The sequence below is a fragment of the Aegilops tauschii genome, chromosome 7, assembly GCF_002575655.3.
Source record: "Aegilops tauschii subsp. strangulata cultivar AL8/78 chromosome 7, Aet v6.0, whole genome shotgun sequence".
NCBI lineage: Eukaryota > Viridiplantae > Streptophyta > Magnoliopsida > Poales > Poaceae > Aegilops > Aegilops tauschii.
In genome coordinates, this window is record NC_053041.3 from 43,896,856 (window position 1) to 43,920,352 (window position 23,497).

Consider the following 23,497-nt stretch of genomic DNA (forward strand, 5'->3'; position numbering starts at 1 on the left):
TGTTGGATTCAAAATAGAGGGACATGATTTGGGTGGCGACGGACTTGCTGGTACATTTGCAAGACAGTCCTTGAAATACAGCTAAATCCAGCGATCTGACCTTTGGTGACCCACATCGTCTTCCTCCCCTTGCCATATTCTGTACCGGCCCGTCCAGCTGCGCGCTAGGGTTTGGGAAGGCTGCTCCGTCACCTCTCCCCCCCCCACTCCTGGACCTTCTCCCCCTTCTATCCTGTAACTAGTTCCGGCGCCGGCGCGCCGTTGAAGCACGAGCTCCCCTCCTCTCCTCTGGGTCGCGCCCAACGAGGACGCCATTGCCGCCGGCGAGCGCGTAAACGTAGCGGCGGTGTGCTGTAGCTCCGGGGGACGACGAGGAACTACCAAAGAAGCCGGCTATCTTTTGCGCCTCGAGGATCTTAGGGTATGTTCTCTTATCCCATTATATCCATTTATCATGGTCATATTCGGTTCTTTCCCATTTGTGATTTTTCCCCAATTCTTTCCAAACTAGTGTCATTGCGAACTTGAATAAGTAGTATCACTGGTAGAAAAAAGCCCTTTAGTCCCGGTTCGCAACAGCCTTTAGTCCCGGCTGTGCAACCGGGACTAAATATGCGCGACTAAAGACCCCCCCCCTTTAGTCGCGCCACTTACGAACCGCGACTAAAGGCTTTAGTCCCGGTTCTCGTGGCTGACCGGGACTAAAGGCCCGTCCACGTGGCCGCCAGGGGTCCGTCATGGCGGAGGACCTTTAGTCCCGGTTCTCGTGGCTAACCGGGACTAAAGGCCTCGTCCGCAGGTTTAGGGTTTTAGTCCCCCTAAACCTGGTTTCTTTTTAATTTGTAGTGTTTTATTTCTTTTATATTTTATTTTGTGTTTTGTTTTAATTTTGATGAAGTTTCAGTACCCATATTCTACGATACTATATACATGCATATGAAATTTCAAACAAGAAGAATTCAAGAGGAATATATAATATATATTCAATCTCGGGTGACCATATACAACTTCGAACAAGTTTCCATACACAATTAGGATGGAGGACCATATACAACTTCGAACAAGTTTCAATCTCGGGTATGCATATAAATGTCTGCGTCCTCGGTATAGTGTTGTCCTTTAGGATTGATGACTTCCCTCAAGAAAAATCCTGCTAATTCATCTTGAATTGGTCGGAAGCGAGCTTCTGGACTAAGCCTCCTCCGCAAGTTATCCGTCGCGTTCCGCACGCTATCCGATGCCTTCCGCTCAGAGGTTAGTCTCCGGATGTTCTCACAAACATAGTATCCACATAGATTGGTCCCCGGTGGCTGCTTATCCACATTAACTAACCTTCTGAAATCTAGCTCATGTTTGAATTCACCGACAATTTCTTCTGAGAACCGTCTCCAAACCCTACAGGGCAAAGAAAATTAAATGAACAAGGGAGTTATTAGTTACTTGATATTAGGAAATGAACGAAAGAGACCGATCGATATAGAGCTCAAATGATTGAAAATAATTACTTTTGCAGCATTTTTCTCATGTCGGCCCAACGCTTTGGATCCGAATCCATAGAGTCCATGATTAGAACTCTGGAGGTGTGAAGTTCAATATTTAGCAGAATCCAGTGGAACCTGCGGACACGTTACATGCACAGTCATGCATAACTCATCGATTAGACATACCATGCATGGAGTAAACAAAAGAGAATGGGCACAAGAGAGAAACACTCACCCAAAATGGTAAGGAAATAGAATATGACTTTTGAGTTGATGCTTTCTAAGAAACTTGTACAAGTCTTTCTCCACGTCTTCGGGGTGATATTGTAACACATGTCCATTAACGATATGTGGGTCAATGAACCCAACATCATGGATGTTTCTTATTTTGCATTCCCAAATCTTCAATCTGCATAATAGCGTACGCAACAATATAGTTAGGACAATATATATATATATATATATATATATATATATATATATATATATATATATATATATATATATATATATATAGTGCAGGCAATGAAGAACGAGATGAGGTAGAAATAAATCACTTACAGAACGTAGCAACTCAGCATAGATTTGTCGAGGTCGCGCAGATTGAACAGCTGGAACAATTCACTCATATGAACTTGTACAGAGTACCGTTTGGTGTGATGCTCCTCTGTAACATCCGCATAAATATATTCTTTGTCGGCCCATGTTATGAATTGCTTGTACCAACGTAGCAGATTTCACATTTGTGGCGGTAGACTCTTCTCCCGCGCAGGCTCGACGAGAGGCCCATTCCGCACATATTGTAATGCTATCTCACATACTGGCGCATCCTCAAGGCCTAAGAAGGCACGAAGAGTCAAACCCATCTCGGACGCTTGTTTCATGGCACTCGCTACAGTCAATCCAAGTGCTGCCGCAGCTGCTATGATCTCGGGGTCCTCTTCCGGACCGGCTTTCACTATGAGCGGGGGGATCGATTGTTTCTTCTGCATCCCGAGCTGGTCAACTTGTTTCCCGCTTTTTTTACTTTCTTCTTTCTCCTCCTTCAATATTTTTGCTTGCCTACGAAGTTCATGTCCATAGTCGTCAGGCATATTCAGCTCGGCTTGGGACGGTGTCGTCAAAAAATCCTTAGCCCACTTCTTTTGCTTCTCAGTGAATACTTGCTTGGGCTCAGGCTCTTTTATCGCCTTCATATCCGCCTTCCATTTCTCATAATCAGCAGACGCGGCCAATTTGGTTTCAGCTTCACTAAGTTCCCCAGGCCTTGGGAGGAGAGGCTTCAGTGATGGCTCCGGTACCCTTGTGGTCTTAGGTACATAAGGGTCCGGGTTAATAGTCCAGGAGCGGGTTTCCTTGCTGTCCGTCTGCTTCTGCTTCTTCGCCGGAGGTGGATTGGGGGGGCGTCGTACCCGCCGGAGGAGGATTGGGGGGCGTCGTACCCGCCGGAGGTTGTGGATCGGGGGACGGCGTCGAATGGCGTGAAGGAGGTGTAGGTGAACCACCACGACCACCACCACCGCCACCACCGCCACCACCACCACCACCACCACCATCGGAGGGGGGTGGACTTGCTAGCCTTGGCGCCTCGCCTGGAAACACTATGTACTTCTTTTTCCATAGAATGAACTGGCGCTTGACATCTCCAAGTCTGCTCTCCCCTTCGGGTGTAGGTTTGTCAATCTCCAGGTCCTCAAACCCTTGGACTATGTCTTCCACCGTGACACGAGCATAGCCATATGCAATGGGGTTGTTGTGGTGGAGTGCTCCAGGTGTACAGGGTAAAGCACTGCCGCTAGCTACCTTCGTGGAAACGTTCCCCACGGGATAATACAGATCACATTCTTTCATCTCCTTTACATCATCCACGGGGTAGTGAGGCTCCGGTGCACGAATCTCGATCATCGGTGCACTAGCACCAGGCGGGGCATCCGTGGAAGCCACGCTGCTTCTCTGCTGCTGGCTTCCGCGATCCGCTTCATGATCTTCATGCGGCCCTGCAGCCGATTTTTCTTTTACTAGTTCATGCACGGTCTGCTTCAACTCATGGAGTTCCGATGCAAACTTCGTCATAAGATCTGCATCCCGGTCCGTCTTTCTCTTACGGCTTCTGTAACAGTACGGGTCATTGTCCTGGGAAAACCCTACTTTCCACGGAACTTTGCCTTTGCCTCGTACACGTCCTCCGTGTTCATCATTCCCGAGGGCTATTGTCAGTGCGTCTTTCTCTCTGTTGAACTTGATCAAGCCCTCTTGAGCTTGGGTCATTGCGTCAATAAGGGCTTGGGTGGGAGCAAACTGTCTCTGCCGGTGAACACACACCCCTGTCTCCGGGTCTAGCGATCCCCCATGCCCGTACCACCAGCTTTTGGCCCTTGGGTCCCATCCCTCTGTACCTAGAGGGATTCCTCGCACCCTCAGGTCCTCCTCCATCTTCTGCCACCTAGGCTCCGAAAGGCGGTATCCTCCTGGCCCCATAATATGATGGAACTTTTTCTTACTCGCATTATCCTTATTTTTTTTTGATATTTCCTTGAAATGCTCCGATTGCTTTTGCCTCACAAATTCTGGCCAATCATCTTTCAGTTTCTCATGTTGTCCATTGAAATTCGGAGTCTTGCCCTTGTTGACATAGTCACGGGTTAAATTTTTCTTGAAGTTCCGGAATGCTTCGCCCATCTTCTGAAGAGCGAACTCTTTAACTAGCCTCCTCCTCTGACGTCCACCCGGAACCTCGTTACCGAATTCATCGACTTTGTTGTATTCCGGAGGTAGAATGAAATGTTCCATAAGCTTTCTCCAGCAATCCTTTTTCGTTCTCTTGTCGACAAAACTGAAACCAATACGTGCCTTCTTTGGCTCCTTCCATTCCTGGACGGCGATCGGGACGTTGTCTCTAACAACGACTCCGCATTGGTTGATAAACTTTGAGGTGTGCTGTAGGGGCTTGCCGGTTTCACTAACAAACTCAATGGCATATGTTTCTCCTGTTTTCATCGCCTTGGATTTGCCACGCTTTGTCGTACTCGCTCCGGAGGGCTAAAAAAAGAAAGAGAGTCACGCGCGTTAATACATATGTATTCACATTTCAGTAAGTTTGTATCACGAGAGGCTCAATGTATATATATACCTCGCCGGAGGTGGTTGCTACTTGCAATTCGAGATCGTCGTTTGTTGACGGTTGACCTCCGTCGACAATGTCCGTTCCTTCACCTTCTTGATCATCGACAATCTCTGTTCCACCTTCAAGGTTCAGAAAAGAAGAGACTACATCCTCTTCTTGCTCATATTCTGAGCCCGGCACATAAGGAATCTCGTTGTTGATGATGCCCATTAGATAACGTTCAGCCTCCGGATCCCTAAGCGTCTCGGCTCTATCATCCGCCATATTTCACTCCTGCATGTAGTAAAAATTCTTTAAGTATAAAGGAATTAAAAAATAAGATTAAGGGGACATACAGGAGGAGGAATTAAAAAATAAGATTCTTTAAGTAAAAATTCTTCTTCTTCCTTTCTTCTTCCTCTTTCTTCTTTCTTTCTTCTTCTTCCTTTTTCTTTTTTCTTTCTTTCTTCTTCTTCCTTTCTTCTTTCTTTCTTCTTCTTCCTTTTTCTTTCTTCTTTCTTTTGGTTTTCATTTGGTTTTCATTTTTTTCTTCTTCCTTTTTCTTTCTTCTTTTTTTCTTCTTCCTTTTTCTTTCTTCTTTCTTTCTTCTTTCTTTTTTTCTTCTTCCTTTTTCTTCTTTCTTTCTTCTTTCTTTTTTTCTTCTTCCTTTGTTTTTCTTCCTCTCCTTTGTTTTTCTTCTTTCTTTTTTTCTTCTTCCTTTGTTTTTCTTCTTCCTTTTTTTTCTTCCTCCTTTGTTTTTCTTCTTTCTTTTTTTCTTTCTTCCTTTTTTCTTCTTCTTTCTTTTTTTCTTCTTCCTTTGTTTTTCTTCTTCCTTTTTTTTCTTCTTCCTTTGTTTTTCTTCTTCCTTTTTTTTTCTTCCTCCTTTGTTTTTCTTCTTCCTTTTTTTCTTCTTCCTTTGTTTTTCTTCTTCCTTTTTTTTCTTCTTCCTTTTTTTTTCTTCTTTCTTTTTTTCTTCTTCCTTTGTTTTTCTTCTGTTTTTTCTTCCTTTTTTCCTTTTTCTTTTTTTCTTCTGTTTTTTTCTTCTGTTTGTTTTTCTTGTGTTTTCTTTTGTTTTCTTTTTTCTTTCTTTTTCCTTTTTCTTTTTTCTTGTGTTTTCCTTTTTTGTTTTTTTCTTCTGTTTGTTTTTTTGTTTTCTTCCTTTGTTTTTCTTCTTCCTTTGTTTTTCTTCTTTTTTTTGTTTTCTTTTGTTTTTTTCTTCTGTTTGTTTTTCTTGTGTTTTCTTTTGTTTTCTTTTTCCTTTTTCTTTTTTCTTGTGTTTTCCTTTTTTTGTTTTTTTCTTCTGTTTGTTTTTTTGTTTTCTTCCTTTGTTTTTCTTCTTCCTTTGTTTTTCTTCTTTTTTTTTGTTTTCTTTTGTTTTTTTCTTCTGTTTGTTTTTCTTTTGTTTTCCTTTTTTTTTCTTCTTTCTTCTTCTTCCTTCTTCCTTTTTCTTTCTTCTTCTTCTTCCTTTTTCTTCTTCCTTCTTCTTCTTCTGCCGGCGCGCGGAGGACGGCAGGCAGGGCCAGCGGGCGGCGGGCGGCGGGCAAGGGCAGGGCACGGGCGGCGGCGGCGCTCACTGGGGACGGGGGCAGCGGCGTGCAGGGCTTCGGCGTCGGCGTCGGGGCAGGGCTTCGGCGTCGGCGTCGGGGCAGGGCTTCGGCGTCGGCGTCGGCGTCGATCGGCGTCGGGGCAGGGCTTCGGCGTCGAGAGAGAGGAGAATGGGAAGTGGCGAAACTGCTAAGTGCAGTATTTATAGACGCACCTTTAGTCCCGGTTGGGGAGGCGGACCGCGACTAAAGGTACCCTTTAGTCGCGGTTGGTATGGCCAACCGCGACTAAAGGGTACCTTTAGTCGCGGTCCGCCTCCCCAACTGGGACTAAAGGGTTTTGGCGCCGCCTACGTTCCCGCGCAGAAAGACCCTTTAGTCGCGGTTGGGGACAACAACCGCGACTAAAGGGTAACCTTTAGTCGCGGTCCGCCTCCCCAACCGCGACTAAAGGCGTTGTGCTGGAACTGGCGCGGTGCGGTGGGATGTTTAGTCCCACCTCGCTAGCCGAGAGGCTTCGACAGTGGTTTATAAGCGCGGCTGCGCTCACCACTTCGAGCTCCTCTCAAATGCAGGCTTATGGGCCTATTCTGTCACTATGTGCTTGTGGGCCTACTGGGCCTTCTGCGGGCCTGAATCCTGGCCCATTGATGGGTTTCTAGTCGTATTCAGGCCGTGCTGGCCCAGTAGGAGGCATATTTTTTATTTTGTTTGTACTTATATATTTTATTAAAGTTTATATTATTTTGTTTCTAATTCATTTTAAAATCTTAAAAATACAATTATATATCAAAAAAATCAGAAAATAAAACTAATTCATTTTAAATTCTTGTTTTTCTTCTGTTTTTTCTTCCTTTTTTCTTCTATTTGTTTCTTCCTTTTTCTTGTTTTTCTTCTTTTTTTTCTTCCTTTTTTCCTTTTTCCTTTTTTCTTCTGTTTGTTTTTTCTTCTGTTTTTTTCTTATGTTTTTCTTCTGTTTGTTTTTTTCTTCTGTTTTTCCTTTTTTCTTCTGTTTTTTTCTTCCTTTTTCCTTCTTTCTTCTTCTTCCTTTTTCCTTTTAAAATCAGAAAAATAAAACGAATTCATTTTAAAATCTTAAAAATACAATTATATATCAAAAAATCAGAAAAATAAAACTAATTCATTTTAAAATCCCTTGAAGGTTTGACAAAAGGTTTGATACATCATTCAGTTCATCGACCAAATACAAAGTTTGGTACAATAAATTATTACACATCAATTCTTCCCTTGTGTCCCTGCTTGCTTACGATTGTGCCGTATCCATGGAGCATCCTCATCATTTAACTTAATGCTTGGGTCAGTGTTCACTTTGAAGGGCGGAATTTCACCAAACATATTATAATCTTCTGACATGTCTGTCTTGTCCTCCACTCCCACGATGTTTCTTTTCCCTGAAAGAACAATGTGGCGCTTTGGATCATCGCATGATGTACTGATCGTTTTCTTATCTTTCCGTTTCCTCGGTTTGCTACTCATGTCCTTCAAATAAAAAACCTGAGCGACATCTTTGGCAAGGACGAATGGTTCGTCAAGGTAACCAAGATTGTTGAAATCCACCATTGTCATTCCGTATTGCTCGTCCACCTTTACCCCACCTCCTGTTAGCTTGAACCATTTGCACCGGAACAAAGGGACCTTAAAGGAGGGTCCATAGTCAAGTTCCCATATCTCCTCTATGTAACCATAATATGTGACCTTTCGCCCATTCTCGGTTGCTGCATCAAAGCGGACACCACTGTTTTGGTTGGTGCTCTTTTTATCTTGGGCGATGGTGTAAAATGTATTCCCATTTATCTCGTACCCTTGGAAAATCGTTATAGTCGAAGATGGTTTCTTGGCCAACATGTACAGCTGATCTCCAACATCATTGTCATTCATTAAATGTTTTCGCAACCAACTGCCAAAAGTCTCCATGTGGGCCTTTCTAATCCAGGATTCAGGCTTCCCCGGGTTGTCCGAGCGTAAAATATTCTTGTGTTGCTCGAAGTACGGAGCCACAAAGCTGGAATTTTGCAGAACTTTGTGGTGTGCTTCAGTCACAGAATGACCGTCCATACATATCGTGGATTTCCTTCCGATCTTGCCTTTTCCACTTAGTCTCCCCTCGTGCCGCGATTGAGGAATACCAATCGGCTTAAGGTCAGGAACATAGTCAATACAGAACTCAATTACCTCCTCATTTCCATAGCCCTTGACGATGCTTCCTTCTGGCCTAGCACGGTTACGAACATATTTCTTTAATACTCCCATGAACCTCTCAAAGGGGAACATATTGTGTAGAAATACAGGACCGAGAATGGAAATCTCTTCGACTAGGTGGAGCAGGAGGTGCGTCATAATATCGAAGAAGGATGGTGGGAACACCAACTCGAAACTGACAAGGCATTGGACCACATCGTTCTATAACCGTGGTAGATCTTCTGGATTGATTACCTTCTGAGAGATTGCATTGAGGAATGCACATAGCTTCACAATGGCTACTCGAACATTTTCCGGTAGGAGCCCCCTCAAAGCAATCGGAAGCAATTGCGTCATAATCACGTGGCAGTCGTGAGACTTCAGGTTTTGGAACTTTTTCTCCGCCATGTTTATTATTCCCTTTATATTCGACGAGAAGCCAGACGGAACCTTCATACTGCTCAGGCATTCAAAAAAAATGACCTTCTCTTCTTTGGTAAGAGCGTAGCTGGCACGACCTTGAAACCATTCCGGATGCCGGTCATCTGGGTCTTTCAAAAGTTGCTCGTCCTGCCGTGCTTCCTTTGTATCATTTGTCTTCCCATACACGCCCAAGAAGCTTAGCAGGTTCACGCAAATATTCTTCGTAACATGCATCACGTCGATTGCAGAGCGGACATCTAGGACTTTCCAATATTCTAGCTCCCAAAATATAGATTTCTTCTTCCACATGGGTGCGTGCCCGTCAACTCCCCGCGGAACTGATTGTCCGCCAGGACCCTTTCCAAAGATGACTTTCAAATCCTTGACCATATCAAATATCTCAGCACCAGTATGTTCCGCAGGCTTCGGCCGGTGATCTGCCTTGCCGTTGAAATGCTTGCCTTTCTTTCTTACGTTATGATTTCGGGGAAGAAATCGACGATGACCCAGGTACACGTTCTTCTTACAATTAACCAAACGTACACTTTCAGTCTCATGTAAGCAGTGCGTGCATGCATTGTATCCCTTATTTGTCTGTCCCGAAAGGTTACTGAGAGCAGGCCAATCGTTGATGGTTACAAAAAGCAAAGCTCGTAGGTCAAATTCCTCTCCTTTGTGCTCATCCCAGACACGTACACCAGGTCTGGCCCACAACTGTAAAAGTTCATCAACTAATGGCCTTAGGTACACATCGATGTCGTTCCCGGGTTGCTTTGGACCTTGGATGAGCACTGGCATCATAATGAACTTCCGCTTCATGCACAACCAAGGAGGAAGGTTGTAGATGCATAGAGTCACGGGCCAGGTGCTATGGCTGGAGCTCTGCTCGCCAAAAGGATTCATGCCATCAGTACTTAGACCAAATCTTATGTTCCTTGCGTCAGCTGCAAAATCTTTGAACACTCTGTCGATCTTTCTCCATTGCGTTCCATCAGCGGGGTGTCTCAACTCCCCGTCGGACTTACGGTCCTCTTTGTGCCATCGCAACGACTTGGCATGCTTTTTGTTCATGAACAGACGTTTCAACCGTGGTATTATAGGAGCATACCACATCACCTTGGCGGGAACCCTCTTCCTGGGTTTCTCGCCCTCAACATCGTCACCAGGGTCATCGCCTCTGATCTTATAACGCAATGCAGTGCATACAGGGCATTCATTCAAATTCTCGTATTCACCGCGGTAGAGGATACAGTCGTTAATGCATGCATGTATCTTCAGAACCTCTAAACCTAGAGGGCAGACAACCTTCTTTGCTTCGTACGTACTGGCGGGCAACTCGTTATTCTTCGGAAACATATTCTTCAACATTTTCAGCAAATTTTCAAATGATGAGTCACCTACACCTTCTTGTGCCTTCCATTTTAGCAAATCCAGTGTGCAGCCCAGCTTTTTCAGACTATTATCGCATCCTGGATACAACGACTTTTTGTGATCCTCTAACATGCGATCCAAATTCTTCCTATCCTTGTCAGTTTCGCAGCGTCTCCGTGCATCAGCAATGGTCCGACCAAGATCATCAGCGGGCTCATCATGTGCCTCTTCTTCACCTTCACCTAACCCTTCCCCACCTTCAGCATCATCCTCCATGAAAGTATCACCGAAATGATCATGATAGTTGTCATCGATATCATCCCCTTCTTCATCTTCTTCCATTCTAACCCCTCTTTCTCCATGCTTGGTCCAACAATTATAGCTTCGCATGAAACCGCGCCGAAGCAGGTGCATGTGAACCTCTCTTGAGGAGGAGTAACCCTTCTGATTCTTACAGACAGCACATGGACAGATAATAAAACCTCGCTGCTTGTTCGCATTTGCCACTACGAGGAAATCTTTCAAACCCGTAGTGAACTCGCCGGAGAGTCGGGGACCGTACATCCATTGCCGATTCATCTGCATTATTATTATATAAAGTATATAATTAACCATCATGCATTTGTTAAACTAACTAGCTAGAAATAATACAAATTAAACAATGAACTACACACATGCATATTTTATCAATGACACATGAAAGGTTCAAGTTGCTAACCGCGATCGCGGAGGAAAAATAAATGAGAAAGCTCAAGTGTGGCTCGGACACTTCATATCATGTTTGTTTCAGGCTCTCGGGCATTTCATCGAACACCTTGTGTGCATAGGAGGAACCAAAAGCAAACCCACCACCCCCTTCTGAAAATTGTGAAGTGAGCTGAGTGAAGTGAAGTGAGCTGAGTCCTATATATAGGGATGGGCCTTTAGTCCCGGTTGGCCTGGCCAACCGCGACTAAAGGCCTTCGGGGACCTTTAGTCCCGGTTGGCCAGGCCAACCGGGACTAAAGCCCCTCCCGTCCGCCAGCTGGATGGGCCTTTAGCCCCGGTTGGCCTGGCCAACCGCGACTGAAGGCCTTCGGGGACCTTTAGTCCCGGTTGGCCAGGCCAACCGGGACTAAAGCCTCTCCCGTCCGCCAGCTGCCGACCGAGCGCGCTGGGCCCAGATAGTTGGTCGCGGGTCTCCTCCCGAACCGCGACTAAAGGCCCCTTTTGTCGCGGTTCGATTGTTTTGGGGACTAATGGGGGCGTATGGAAGCCTCTTTTTCTACTAGTGTATGAGCACCATATTTATGTATGAGATACACGGCTGCAGATATGGGAGTGCAAAAATTCCTATGCAAAATTGGATAAGTAGTGTTCTGAACCTTAATATGTAATTTGCAGTAAAGAAAAACCATATTTATGCAAACTCTAAAGTAAGATTTGTGCAGCTGTGCGGTTGATAGGACTTGTCCATCGTCCTTTAGAGCTCAGGATCCGAGGTATGAGCACTGAATTTGGTTGTTCTTTTATCCATGTACTGTTATGTTTAGTTCTTCCAGGCCATCAGTTTCCCATGTGTTTGAAGCCAGTGGCATTTGTGAATATGAATAGTATGGGCACGAAATTGATGTGTCAGATGTAGATATGAATAGTAAGGTCCGTACCTTTGCTCTACTCTATGTGCAAATAGTTGAGGGGATGTGCTATACTCTATGTGTTATGTTCCTTTCTATACAATTTTCATATACCTTTGCTAACTTAATAGTAAGGTCCGTACATGAACGACTCGACATGTATGTGAAAAAAATGATTTCCCAAGAGCCTACTACATGGCAGTAGTGGTTAGTTACTGGTTCCTCTGGCGTTCTTGTACATGAACTACTAATGTACTATATGAGCTTCTTCCACATTGCTTATATGAAATGGAAACGGCATTTGCAATGATCAACTGAACTTTGTATGGCAATGCTAGTTGTTCATGTTCCACATTTTTGTCTTGCTGCAATCCACATTTTAGCTATGTTCTTAAGTAAAAAGTCTTGATGTGTTCTAGTACTTGGTAGTAGGATAGTTATCCACCTTTAACCTGCCTGTGATGTTTTGTGTTATATCTGCACGAAAAATAATCAGCCATGGAGTCCATGGCAAGTGTTGCTCTAAGCGTTGGGTCAACTACGGCAATGGGAGATGACGATGATGCCAACAGCTTCGCCGTGGTAATTTCTTTGTTGTATTGGTCACATACGTACATCACACTGTTAATGTGACCTGATGGATTTTCTTATCAATTTCTAGGGCACGATCCGGCTAGTTGAAAATGATGGAAATAGCTACCACACGCCAAAATGTACTCGCAGTCTTCCGTTTTGTGTAAGAAGATTTTCTTTTCATGTCTAATGCTTGAGCTTTAGTTTATGAACTGAACATCTTTCTATTGTGCATATCCGGGGGTCAACATTTGAACCCCAGTGTGATGATAACCTAAAACCTGTTATTGGCATGCAATTTGACACCTGGGGGGATGGTATGACATTCTACAAAATGTATGCTCATGATGTCGGGTTCTCTGTTCGCACATGGACAACACACAAAGATGAACATGGTGTAGCAGTGTGGAAGAGGTTTGTCTGTGCTAGGGAGGGTTGGAGGAAGGTGGCTCAGGAAGAGGGAAGGATAAAGCCTAAACGAAAATTCAAGTTAACCCGATGTGGTTGTGAGGCTATGATTGGACTGAAGAGGCAGGATGACGGCAAATATGTGGTAGCCCGGTTTGTTCAATCACACACTCACCAACTTATTTCGCCAAGTAAGAGACATCTCATCAAGTCAAATAGAGAAGTAAGTAGTGAGTTGAGGAGCAAACTACTTACATGTCATAAGGCAATGGTTGGAGCATCTGCAGCATATCGCTTGCTTAGTGTAGAGAAGGGGGGTCAGCAAGAGTGGCAAGGTTAGAGTTGTTAGTTTCAACACCAGTACTAAGGTAACACACTGTTCTTGTAGGATGTTCGAATCACTGGGTATCATTTGCCGTCACATAATTGTTGTCCTCAAGAATGAAGGGTTTAATGAAATTCCTAGTCAATATGTGTTGCATAGGTGGACTAAAATGGCTGCACGCCAGCTTTCCTATGACGCCAACGGACATGAGCTAGAAGGGCCATCTACATGCCTTTCACCTACCATAAGGAAGTTGTACTCAGAAACATGTTCAAATTTCAGCTTGGCACTTCATGCAGCGAAACATTGTGAGGAGAAAATGAGATATTTTCACAAGGCTGTTGGTGATGCCTTCGCACAATTGGGACAGATGGGCCCAATTAGTGAGCAAAGTAAAGTTCAAGAATTTGAATCCTTCGTTGGAACATCATTCCCAAGTGTGATCAATATTCATCCACCAGATGTAGCGAACACAAAAGGGAGTGGTAAGAGATTGAAAAGGGGTTCTGAGCAAACTGTGAACCAAAAGAAAAAGAGGTAAAGTTAGCAACCTTGAAAAAATGCCGATGTCCTTTGTACCGTTGTACTAATGTGCTTTTGTCTTTCTTGATAGGGCGAATAGCATCCAAAAGGTCCCAGATAAGTAGGTATGTTGTTTTCACTAATTTGATATTCAAATAATTACTTTTTCAAGTCATTCTGTGTAAACGTTGGGGTCCCAGTATGTGAAGTATGAGGGATGGTGGCGTTGCTAAGTTGGCTACCATCTTGCTGGAAAATGGTGGTGATATTTTTAGTAGACGAGCTTCTTGACTCGTGTTCTGTTTGGGTGCTCACATTTGAAAGTGTCATGCTGATGCATGGATATGCATATGTTTGGTTTATCCGACTAATATGCATAGGGTTTATCCAGTTCTGTGTAATTGTTCTATGTCTATTATAAGTGTACAATGTATTTTTTCGGTAAGTGTACAATATATATCTTATGGACTACAAACTTGAAAAGGGCAACTTGCCATTTTTGGGTAAATCTTGTCATTATGTAATTTACAAAATTTGCCAAAGTTGCCATTTCTGTTTTTTAACACATATTTTATTTCATATTTGTAGTATAAAAATATGGTTGATAATACTATCTGTCTTATTTTCAGGAATAGTTGTTGTTGGATGGGTGTCATGGAGCACTGGAGTGCTGAATATTCTGACATTATCCCTGCCTGCATTTATCTGGATAATTTAATAGAATGTGTAATGTTGGAGATGTATGAATATCTAGCTTGTAAAATCGTAGTGTTACTTGGATGTAACTGAACCAGATATCTCAGATTGTATTTCACGCCCTGTGATATCTTCATGTGTACTTTTGTTTTTGTCTTAGCTTCTGTTCTGACTGCATTGTGCCTGAGAAAAGGGTTTTGTTATCTTCATGTATGCTTCTGTTGTCTGAGCTTCAGTTTTGAGTGCATTGTACGTGCAAAAATTATTTTCTGCTTCAGGACCAACTCAGGAGCTGGTTTAAGTCAAGATTTTAGTGGTATATAGCTTTTATTTATCTGTTGTTAAGCTGCGGGAGGTTAATTGAATTGTGCCCATGTACGTGGTGATGAAGCTTAACAAATGCTTGGTGGTCTAATCAGGCCTGGTACTGATCGCTGACTTTTTAGGTGAACACAAAGAGTGGTCAGGAGTTCTGCAAAGTCTACAGATTGTTTTTCTGCCTTTGGCAAGGGATACTTCTGCTTATTGTCGACTGGCAGACACTGCGTTCTGGCTAACTTGCAATAAAAAAAGCATATACTCTGTTGTAAAGGTGACATTTGTTCAAAAAATAGGGTGGAACCCCCGGCATCATTTAATTAAAATGGAACCAGATCGCAGCCAGTTACATATCTGCTCACCGACATCTGCCTATGGCAGTTCAGAAAAGCAAAAACAAAGTAGAAAACTGAAGCTCCAAACATTCCAGTACCGTACAAAATCTAAACAGAAAATACATGTTTCAAGCTTTAGGGAAGGTGTCCATAGCTCCAGATCACTCCACAAGGGCATCATCCACAAATAACGTGAATCAAGGGATGCTTTTGTATGCCAATAGGTTGAGCACCGTGCAGCTCCCATGATCATATGTACAAGACATCTTGGCTTCCTGAAAGAGACAAAGTGGATGCAGCTGAACTTGCTTTTTTTTTTTGCAGATATGAACTTGCATGTTCAGCTTCCTGAAAGAATACTAGCTCGTCACAACAAGCATTTTTTTCCAGATATGAACTTGCAGCAGAACATGCAGATCATACCTGAAAAAAAGGAACCTCGTCTATTTTAATATGCACATCCAAGACGAAAAGGTCAACAAAATGATCTGGTTGGACAAGAATAAAACTTATGTTGAATAGAATTTCAACGATGCTAGTTAAGATTTTGGGTACCAGAACATGACTATAACTCCTAAAATCAGTAGTTAGTGTTGATTGCAAAAGAATTTGTCCTTACTTGTTGCCATTGGTTCAAGCTTTTCTTGAACTTATTGATTGTTCTTCATCTTGCAATCCTGATATGCTATAGAAAATTTAAAAGGAATAGGAGTACAGCTAACCTGAAATTGTTATGGCTCGGGTGAACAATCATCTAATGAAATGAAATTTGTAATTCTGATTAACATGCAGACAATACCAGAAAAAATAGGAACATCATCTGATTTCATATGCATATCAAGACGAAGGGTCAACAAAATGATCTGGTTGAAGTTTTAATTTTTTTTCTTTGCTCTTTAAATTGATGGTAACCCCAGCTTCATCTTCAGATGGCTCGTCATCTTGTAGTAGCTCTTCATCTAATTTAGAAATTGCAAAAGTAAACTAAATGTATCAAGACAGTGTATAAAAGAAATGCAGCATAACTACATAAGGCCCAGCTATATTGCTTATATAGCAACTAAAAGTTTAGTACAGCTACAACCTACAACTCTTAATATATGACAAGCCCAGTTTGGAATACACTACTACTGCAGGTTCTTAATATATGACGAGCTACAAACTACACTACTACTGTCAGTTGTTAATATACAACAATCCCAGTACTTGATATATGACAAGCTAAGCTACAGCTACAAGTGCCAATTCTTAGTACACCACCACTGCTAGGTGCTAGCTAGACTAGTCATTTTTGAAAAATCCAACTGAAAGAATTGACTTGTTCTTTTCTGTTCTGTTCTTTTCTTAATAAGGAGATACTGAACCAAGAGAAGAGAACAAAATCTGAACTGAGGTGCATCTCTATTCTCTCAAGGCTAACACAAAATCTTAAATTAATTTGAATTTACTCCAAGTCTTCAACCAATGTTGCTACAGGCTACATCAGTCAGCGGTACAACTAGGATATGTACAGTGCAGAGCACTTACAGTTCGGATTGGAGCTGGACGCTGTGGAACATGGTGAGCTGCAGCCTGCGGCCCGCCGGATTTGATGAGCTGGACTACCGGAGCTCGGTGGCATCGAGCAGGGAGGGTATGGGGGTGTAGAGTAGCCGAGCATGGAAGTGCGTTGACCAGGGGAGATCGAGGAGACACCAAGCGTCGCCGTCCTGCTACCTCGATGGGGAGGCCGCGGCTGGGAGGGGAAAGGCTGGAGGGTTACTGGGGGAAGGGCGTCGTCTTGCTCTCCCTCTTCGTCCGGCGTCATCAGCCAGCCGCCGTCGGTCAAGAGGATGGGGAGAGGAACAGGATAAGGAAGGAGAGGACAGGTTATGTTGAGGACTATTCAGGCATTTCGACAATTCTGCAAGGTCCAGGACGTAAAATGTACCTGCAACCCTTCTTGTGATAAATCTGTTCCATCTATTATGAATCCAGTGGCCCAGAATCTACTGGTGCATCCGTTGCACCAGTTCAACCGGTGCATAGGATACGTTCTCATAGCATGAGTCCGACAAATCGTGCATATGTATCTACCAGAACCAGACACCGAATTCTCAAAAAAAAAGAGATACCACCTACCCAACGAGCTTAGTGCTATATATCCCTTATTGGGAGTCCACTTTTTATGATTTTGTTTTGTTTTTGGAAACAGGGTTTGTTTGGTTTTCTTCTCAAAAAAATTACTGTTCTTTTTTCCATTTTGTTGTTTTTAACATAAACTCAATTTGTTTTAAAAAAATTCATCTGTATTTTCTTGTTTCTTTTACCCTTTTTAACCTTTCTACTTTATTTTCATAATCATCACCTATTTTAAATACATTTCCATGCATTTTTCACTTCAATATATCTGGTTTTTATTTTGTTTGTTCACCAAGTTTAAAAATTTTATCGTGTATTCCAAGAATGTTCACCATACTGAAAAAGAACTATCATTTTGTCAAAAGATCTTCCAGGTGTATTTAAAAAATGTCCATCATGTATATTAAAATGATCACCATGCTAAAAAATGGTCATGATGTATTTAAAAAATGTTCTCATCTATTCAAAAAAAATTCATTGCATACTAAAATATGTTCAGCTTGTATTACAAAACGTTCATCATCTATTTAACAATGTTCATCTTTTATTGAAATTTGTGCATCATGTAATAAAAATGGTCATTTTATATTTACAAATATTCATCGTGTATTTATAAAACTTTCATTGTGTATTAAAAATATATTAATCTTGTATTAAAAATATTTGACCTCTGTTAAAACAATATTCACCATTTATTTAAAAAGTGTTCATCGTGTAATAAAAAATGGGCCATTTGCATTTCTGTCCCTAACTCGAACCACCTACTCAGATTTGCATTTGCCCCTAATTTCAAACCCTGCTCAAATTTGCCCCTGCACCTCTAGTTCACCTTATAAAAAAGCCCTTTTGTGCCGTTACCGTCTGGTCAAAGGACGTTGACCGTCTACGGGCCGTTTGTTGGACATTCTACCCTTGCCTCCATGTGTCACTTACATGTGGGTCCCACTCAAAAAAAAGAAGGAAAAACTCTTTCTCTCACCCCTCTCCCCTCTCACTTACATATGGGCCCCTCACGGCCTCTCTCTCACCTCCCACCTCTCTCCCTCTACCTCGTACGCCATGACCTCATCCTACTAGCCCCTGATTTCGACCAGAGATGTCCAGGACAGAGCGCCAGGACGCATCTTCCCCGCCTTCGATCTCGGACCGCCGCCTTCGATTCGACGTCGTTGAAGCAGGTCGGCCGATCCCAGCAGCTCCTATGGGATCCTGATGTACCACAGTAGACTTGGGAGTCCTCCATAGCAAGTTCCATCACCTCTGGTCGTCTTCCCCATGAGCTCCGAGCTCTGCCATGGCCGCCATCGTCGAAGTCCTCGCTCCAACGACCATATGGTCTGAACCCCACATCCCTGGACGCGGTAGAGCAAGGGCTATCATGTGGTTTCGTCAGCCGGCCTCCTCGCAGCCTCCCAGCGTGCCTCCGCCGCAGTATTTGGTCGCCGCTGGCAAGCTCGGCCTAATCCACACTTATAGTTAATAAAAAGGACTAATTAAAACAAAATATTACTGGAAAATATTGATAAGCCAATGACATGTGGGCCCACTATCTAGATTAAATAGTATTGTTCTGTTTTTGTTTCTTTGTTTGTTTTTGTTTTTAGATTGGCCCCACATGTAAGTGTGTGAGAGAGGGGGTGAGAGAAATGCTTTTTTGTATTATATTTTGAGAGTGGGTCCCATGAGTAGGTGACACATGCACACATGGGCAAAAATGTCAATGAAATGGTCAAATAATGGTCAAACGGCTTTGACTGGACGGAGACGGCACGGAAGAGCATTTCTATAAGGACAACTAACGGCAGAGGGGCAAATTTCAGCACCCTTCGAAATTAGGGGCAAATCTGAGTAGTGGGTTCGAGTTAGGGACACAAATGTAAAAGACCCTAAAGAAATTGTTATTGTGTATTAAAAAGGTTGGTCATCGCGTATTTTAAAAATCTTCATGTAGTTTTAAAAGGGTACATGTTTAGCAAAGTATTTGTGTAATCTAAAGAAAAGTATTCACAATTTTTTTATAATTCTAAAGTGTTCACGGAAATGGAAAATAATGATAAAAAAGTAACTAAAGAGAGCTCCTCGTGGGCGCCTTGAGCGCCGCAAGAACTAGCTAGCGCTCACGCACTCCCCTAGTGGGTCCTGGCCCATATAGCTTGCTCGATCGCTCCTCTCGCTCCACCTTCCGAATTAATCCTTCAATCCATCTAGCGATTTTTTGAGAAAAACATCTAGCAAAAATTTACTCTTGCGAGTACGAGCTGTGAAAACGTGCATGAATTCAGAAAATGCTTCTGAATACGAAAAAGTTCATGAATTTGACAGTAGTTCACCAATTTGTAAAAAAGTACATAAATTGGAAAAATGTTCAGAAAATTGGAAAAGGTATTCGAAATTTGTTCATGATTTTGAAAAGTTCACAAACTTGGAAAAAAAGTTCATAAATTTGAAAAAAAATTGTCGGATTTGAGAAAAACTTCACAAACCGAAAAAAACCTCATGGGTTTTGAAATGAAGTTCTCGGGTTTGAAAAAAGTTCATCGATTTTGACAAAAAAGTCATAGATTTGAAAAAAGTTCATCAATTTTTGAAAAATTATTCATGGAATTTAAAAACTCACGGATTTTAAAAAGGAAGTTCAGTAAAAAAAAGTTGCAAAAAAGGAAAAAAGCAAATAATATGATTAGAGGCTTCATTGTGGTGTTACATAGTTGACGCACAACAAAAAAGAGGTAACAACAGTTTATTGGCACGTAAGCTGTGGTGTCCGAGTAGGTTGTCCTAGTTGAGTTGATCTGTGAGGTTGAGAGATTGAAACGTACATATGCCCATTTTTTTTAAGTTTGTGAAAACAAAAGAAAATGTGAATGGGCCAAGCCCAGGGCATTTTCTAAACTAGCACTGTACAGTGTATACGGTGATTGGGAAAAAGTCCACACTACCCTTTATACGTTTAGTGAGGGGCCAAGCCCACACATGCTCATTTTTTTTAGTTTGGAAAAACAAAAGAAAATATGAATGGGCCAAGCCCAGGCCGTAGCGGGATGTGTGCCCGTTTCTAAACTAGCCATGTACAGCGTATACGGTGATTAGGCGCAAGTCCATACTACCCTTTATATGTTTAGTGAGGGGGTGTACTGAAACGGGACTCTTGATAATTTGGGATTGTATTAATTGCACTTATTCCCTTGTTGTTAAACATCATGTTCAAGGGGATGACTTTTGCATGTGTAAATTCAAGTAAATAAAAATATTGTAGGTAACCGTTCAACAAAAATTACAAAGCTCTTTGCACCATGTGAGTATAAAGCCCTTGATTATATTATAGAAGTAATGCTTATTCCCTGGCACATATGAACCTTGAAATAAACAAAAATTTAGTTCTATCAAAGATAGATAGACAGGTGGCAGTGGATAGATTTCTCAAAGAATCAACCGTCTAGCACACTAGCCCTGTAAACTACATGTAAAAGATAAAAATCCAGAAAACGCAAAAGACCTTTGCGTTTCATTGCATCGAAAGGATGGGGAAAAGTTACAGTCCTCCTAGGAGGTTAGTTTTATAGTACATCGTACAACACAGTGGACATCCCAGGATTGGTGCAGAACAACCCGCAGGCCTTGTGCCCCTGCCTTAGCCCAGCATCGGATCTCATCCTTGATCTTGTTGAGGAGCTCAGCGCTGGAAGGCATCGCGTTGTCGAAGACGCATTCATTGATTTGATAATTTAGCCGGACATAGCGTCCATCATTGATGTGATGTCATTGGCGATATTCTTGGCATCTGCTGCAATACCAGCCAATCCTCTCCTTCCTAACCCAGCACAGTAGAGCCCATTTTCACCTTTCCAATGATTCGGATATTCTTTGATGGGTAGTCCATTGCCATTTAACATGTTCTCACCATTCTGAAAAAAAACAACATAGAGCTTGTTAGCAGATTTAACAATTGTTGCATCAAGAAAACAAACTCAGACATATTCAAACATCGATGTTGTTACCTTGAGCCATATATTTGCTGTGCTTTTGTATCCAGTTGCAAACACAATCGCATCAAATGATATTTTTTTACTGCACTGAAATTCAACTATATCGCCCATGATCTTAGTAATGCTCCCCTGCACCTGTAGGAGATGAATAGAATATTGATAACTTGGCATATGAAGACAACATCTGTTATGAAATTTATGTCATGTCAAAGATATACTTACTTTGATGATACCTTTTTTGATTAACCCAACAGTGCCAACATCAATAACAGCGGATCGGCCGGTTTCTGACTTGAGGATCATTGGACCCATTTTTGGCCTTTTGATGCCATACCTCGATAGGTCTCCAAATATTAAATTTGCCGCCATCACAAGGAGGTTATCCACTAGATTCAGTGGAAGGCGGTGAGCAAGTGTCATCCCCAACCGGATTAGTTCCTTTGTCATTACATGAATCTGCAACCACAAAACATGTCACATCTCTTTTGAAGCCTGCATCATAAAATAAAATTTCATAGAATCATCTTCTTTCAAGAGTTATTTTTTCGGTGTAGTCCGTCTAATTGTTTAGTTGTTTGTGCATGTCATAAAACATTCTATCGCTCTATATCGTGAAATACTTTCTAGTAATAACTCTGAAAAATTGCATCCTTCTAGTGGTGACTATAATAAGAAATTGCCCTGTACCCACTGAAAATATAAGTGCCGTAGGGTGGAGGTGGGGGATCCCCTAGTGTTTCCAGGTCAAAAATAATATATAGTGCGTCTACATACCGGGTTTCGTACAACGATTGAAGTATTGGCACCATGGGCCGCAAGGTCATAAGCAATTTCCATTCCAGAGTTGCCAGATCCAACGACCAATACATTCATGCCAGAGTAGCTCTTGCCTGACTTGTAGCTTGAGGAGTGTATGACTTCACCCGGAAAACTTTGCAGTCCGGGGATCATTGGAATATTCTCTACACTATTCTCACCACTTGCCACGACAAGAAACTTTGCTGTGAACCTGGCTATTGTGCTCTTTGCCATGTCATGTGCCACGATGGACCAACATTTTTTGTCATTGTCAAATGTGGATGACTCCACACTAGTGAGATACTTGGGTTGAATATTGAAACGCTCAACATAGTCATCCAAGTACTTCACAAACAAGGTTTTTGGTATGTATGTTGGCGCATCTAGTGGGTATGACACGTGTGGCAACTCACATAACTCCTTTGCAAGATGGAGCTTGAGGCGATCGTAGGCGCGGTTGCGCCAAAGCGACGCGCTGCAACTTTCACGCTCGACAATGACATAGGGAATTGAGAATTGGCTAAGGCATGCTACAGTTGCAAGGCCTGCTGGCCCAGCGCCAACAATCAACACTACAACATTCTCCATTTCAAAGAGAAGAGTTGACAAAGTTGTGGGATGGGTGCAAAGGTAGGCTGGAGTGTTTGCTTGTTTTGCTAGATGAATCTTTGGATGCATATGTGGGCACATATATACTGGTATGTTTCATGTGTCAATCTATTTAGAATGAGGAATGAAAAAGGTAGAGATTTATTGACGCCTTATCCTGGTGTGTACTAGTATTCCATCTAAACATTGCACCGTTGGTGTGAAAGCATGTCCTGATACATTATTGGGGATAGAAAATAGGCAGGAAACACACTCTTGATCGATTGGTTTTTTTGGAAACTTATCAACCGGCTTTGGATATGTTTATAGACTAAAATCTCTTTAGAATTTCTTTCCATTCCTCTTGTCATTAATGAAAGTTCATATAGGATAAGGATATGTCCAGTCTATACTCCCCCGTCCCGAATAATTGTCGCAGAAATGGATGTATCTAGACGTATTTTTAGTTCTAGATACATCCATTTCTATCCATTTTCATGACGTAATTCGGGAGGAGGGAGTACTTGTATCCTAATTAGGATTCAAGAAAGATTGCTAGTGTTTCTTTCCTTTTCTATGTATTATGCAAGCATTTATTTCCTTTCCATATACTTGTAGAGACTAATCCGTCATGGCTAGTTAGCCTTCCTTCCGTATGGAGATGGACTCTGCAGGTGTCTTCTGGGCTATCGACGCCAATGTACTGATCGAGCATGGACGGCCTTACATTGTGGTGGTCGGGTTGCACTTGTACCACCTGTCTTGTCAAGCATTGAATGGTTTCCTCAGGTTGCCTATCTAGAAACTCCATCCGCAACAAGACATGTTTTGAGCATAAGCTCCTCGGGTCGTTGTCAGCACGGTAGATTTGTTCCGCTTGTTCTTTTGTAAGCTGCTATTCGGCACGTCCTTTGCGCTGCCGTGAAAAAAAGAGTTCGTTGTGGTTCTGCTACCTCATCTTGTTTTGAGATCTGGTCCTATTGTAACCTAGTTTGTGTGTTGTTTCTCAACTCCTTTTGTTCAGTTATGTATCTTATACTTTCAAGTTCAACTTATATTGACAATTGAATCCTGCACCTGGCCATTTCTA

At 42.4% G+C, this 23,497-nt stretch overlaps 1 protein-coding gene and 3 long non-coding RNA genes across 5 annotated transcripts; 2 read left to right on the forward strand and 2 right to left on the reverse strand.

Annotated features, from left to right (window-relative positions):
* The first annotated feature begins 209 nt into the window (after window positions 1-209).
* LOC123495112 (uncharacterized) lies at window positions 210-12,469 on the forward strand. The gene is made up of 4 exons (XR_006667146.2): window positions 210-421; window positions 11,552-11,602; window positions 12,234-12,319; window positions 12,399-12,469. It is a non-coding gene; the product is annotated as an uncharacterized lncRNA (long non-coding RNA).
* A 3-nt stretch (window positions 12,470-12,472) lies between these two features.
* LOC123495111 (uncharacterized) lies at window positions 12,473-14,606 on the forward strand. Its single transcript, XR_006667144.2, has 3 exons — window positions 12,473-13,580; window positions 13,657-13,690; window positions 14,195-14,606. It is a non-coding gene; the product is annotated as an uncharacterized lncRNA (long non-coding RNA).
* Window positions 14,607-14,859: 253 nt separating this feature from the next.
* On the reverse strand, window positions 14,860-17,996 carry LOC120969763 (uncharacterized). The gene is made up of 2 exons (XR_005764120.3): window positions 16,442-17,996; window positions 14,860-15,873 (listed from the first exon to the last, which is right to left on the reverse strand). It is a non-coding gene; the product is annotated as an uncharacterized lncRNA (long non-coding RNA).
* A 2,670-nt stretch (window positions 17,997-20,666) lies between these two features.
* Window positions 20,667-22,407, reverse strand: LOC109733044 (probable indole-3-pyruvate monooxygenase YUCCA10). 2 transcript variants are annotated; one of them, XM_020292245.2, is made up of 4 exons: window positions 21,796-22,407; window positions 21,244-21,477; window positions 21,034-21,156; window positions 20,667-20,940 (listed from the first exon to the last, which is right to left on the reverse strand). In XM_020292245.2, the coding sequence occupies exons 1-4, from the start codon at window positions 22,405-22,407 to the stop codon at window positions 20,761-20,763; spliced, it is 1,149 nt and encodes a 382-aa protein (XP_020147834.1). In that variant the 3' UTR covers window positions 20,667-20,760. The 2 variants fall into 2 exon arrangements, with proteins under 2 accessions (XP_020147834.1, XP_073361377.1); XM_073505276.1 differs by lacking the exon at window positions 21,034-21,156.
* Window positions 22,408-23,497: the final 1,090 nt, after the last annotated feature.

Coding starts and splice junctions, on each gene's coding strand:
- LOC109733044 (XM_020292245.2), bottom strand. CDS start 22,407: ATGGAGAATGTTGTAGTGTTGATTGTTGGCGCTGGGCCAGCAGGCCTT. Junction 21,478..21,795: donor CAATCGTTGTACGAAACCCG/GTATGTAGACGC, acceptor TTGTGGTTGCAG/ATTCATGTAATGACAAAGGA. Junction 21,157..21,243: donor TCAAAAAAGGTATCATCAAA/GTAAGTATATCT, acceptor CATCTCCTACAG/GTGCAGGGGAGCATTACTAA.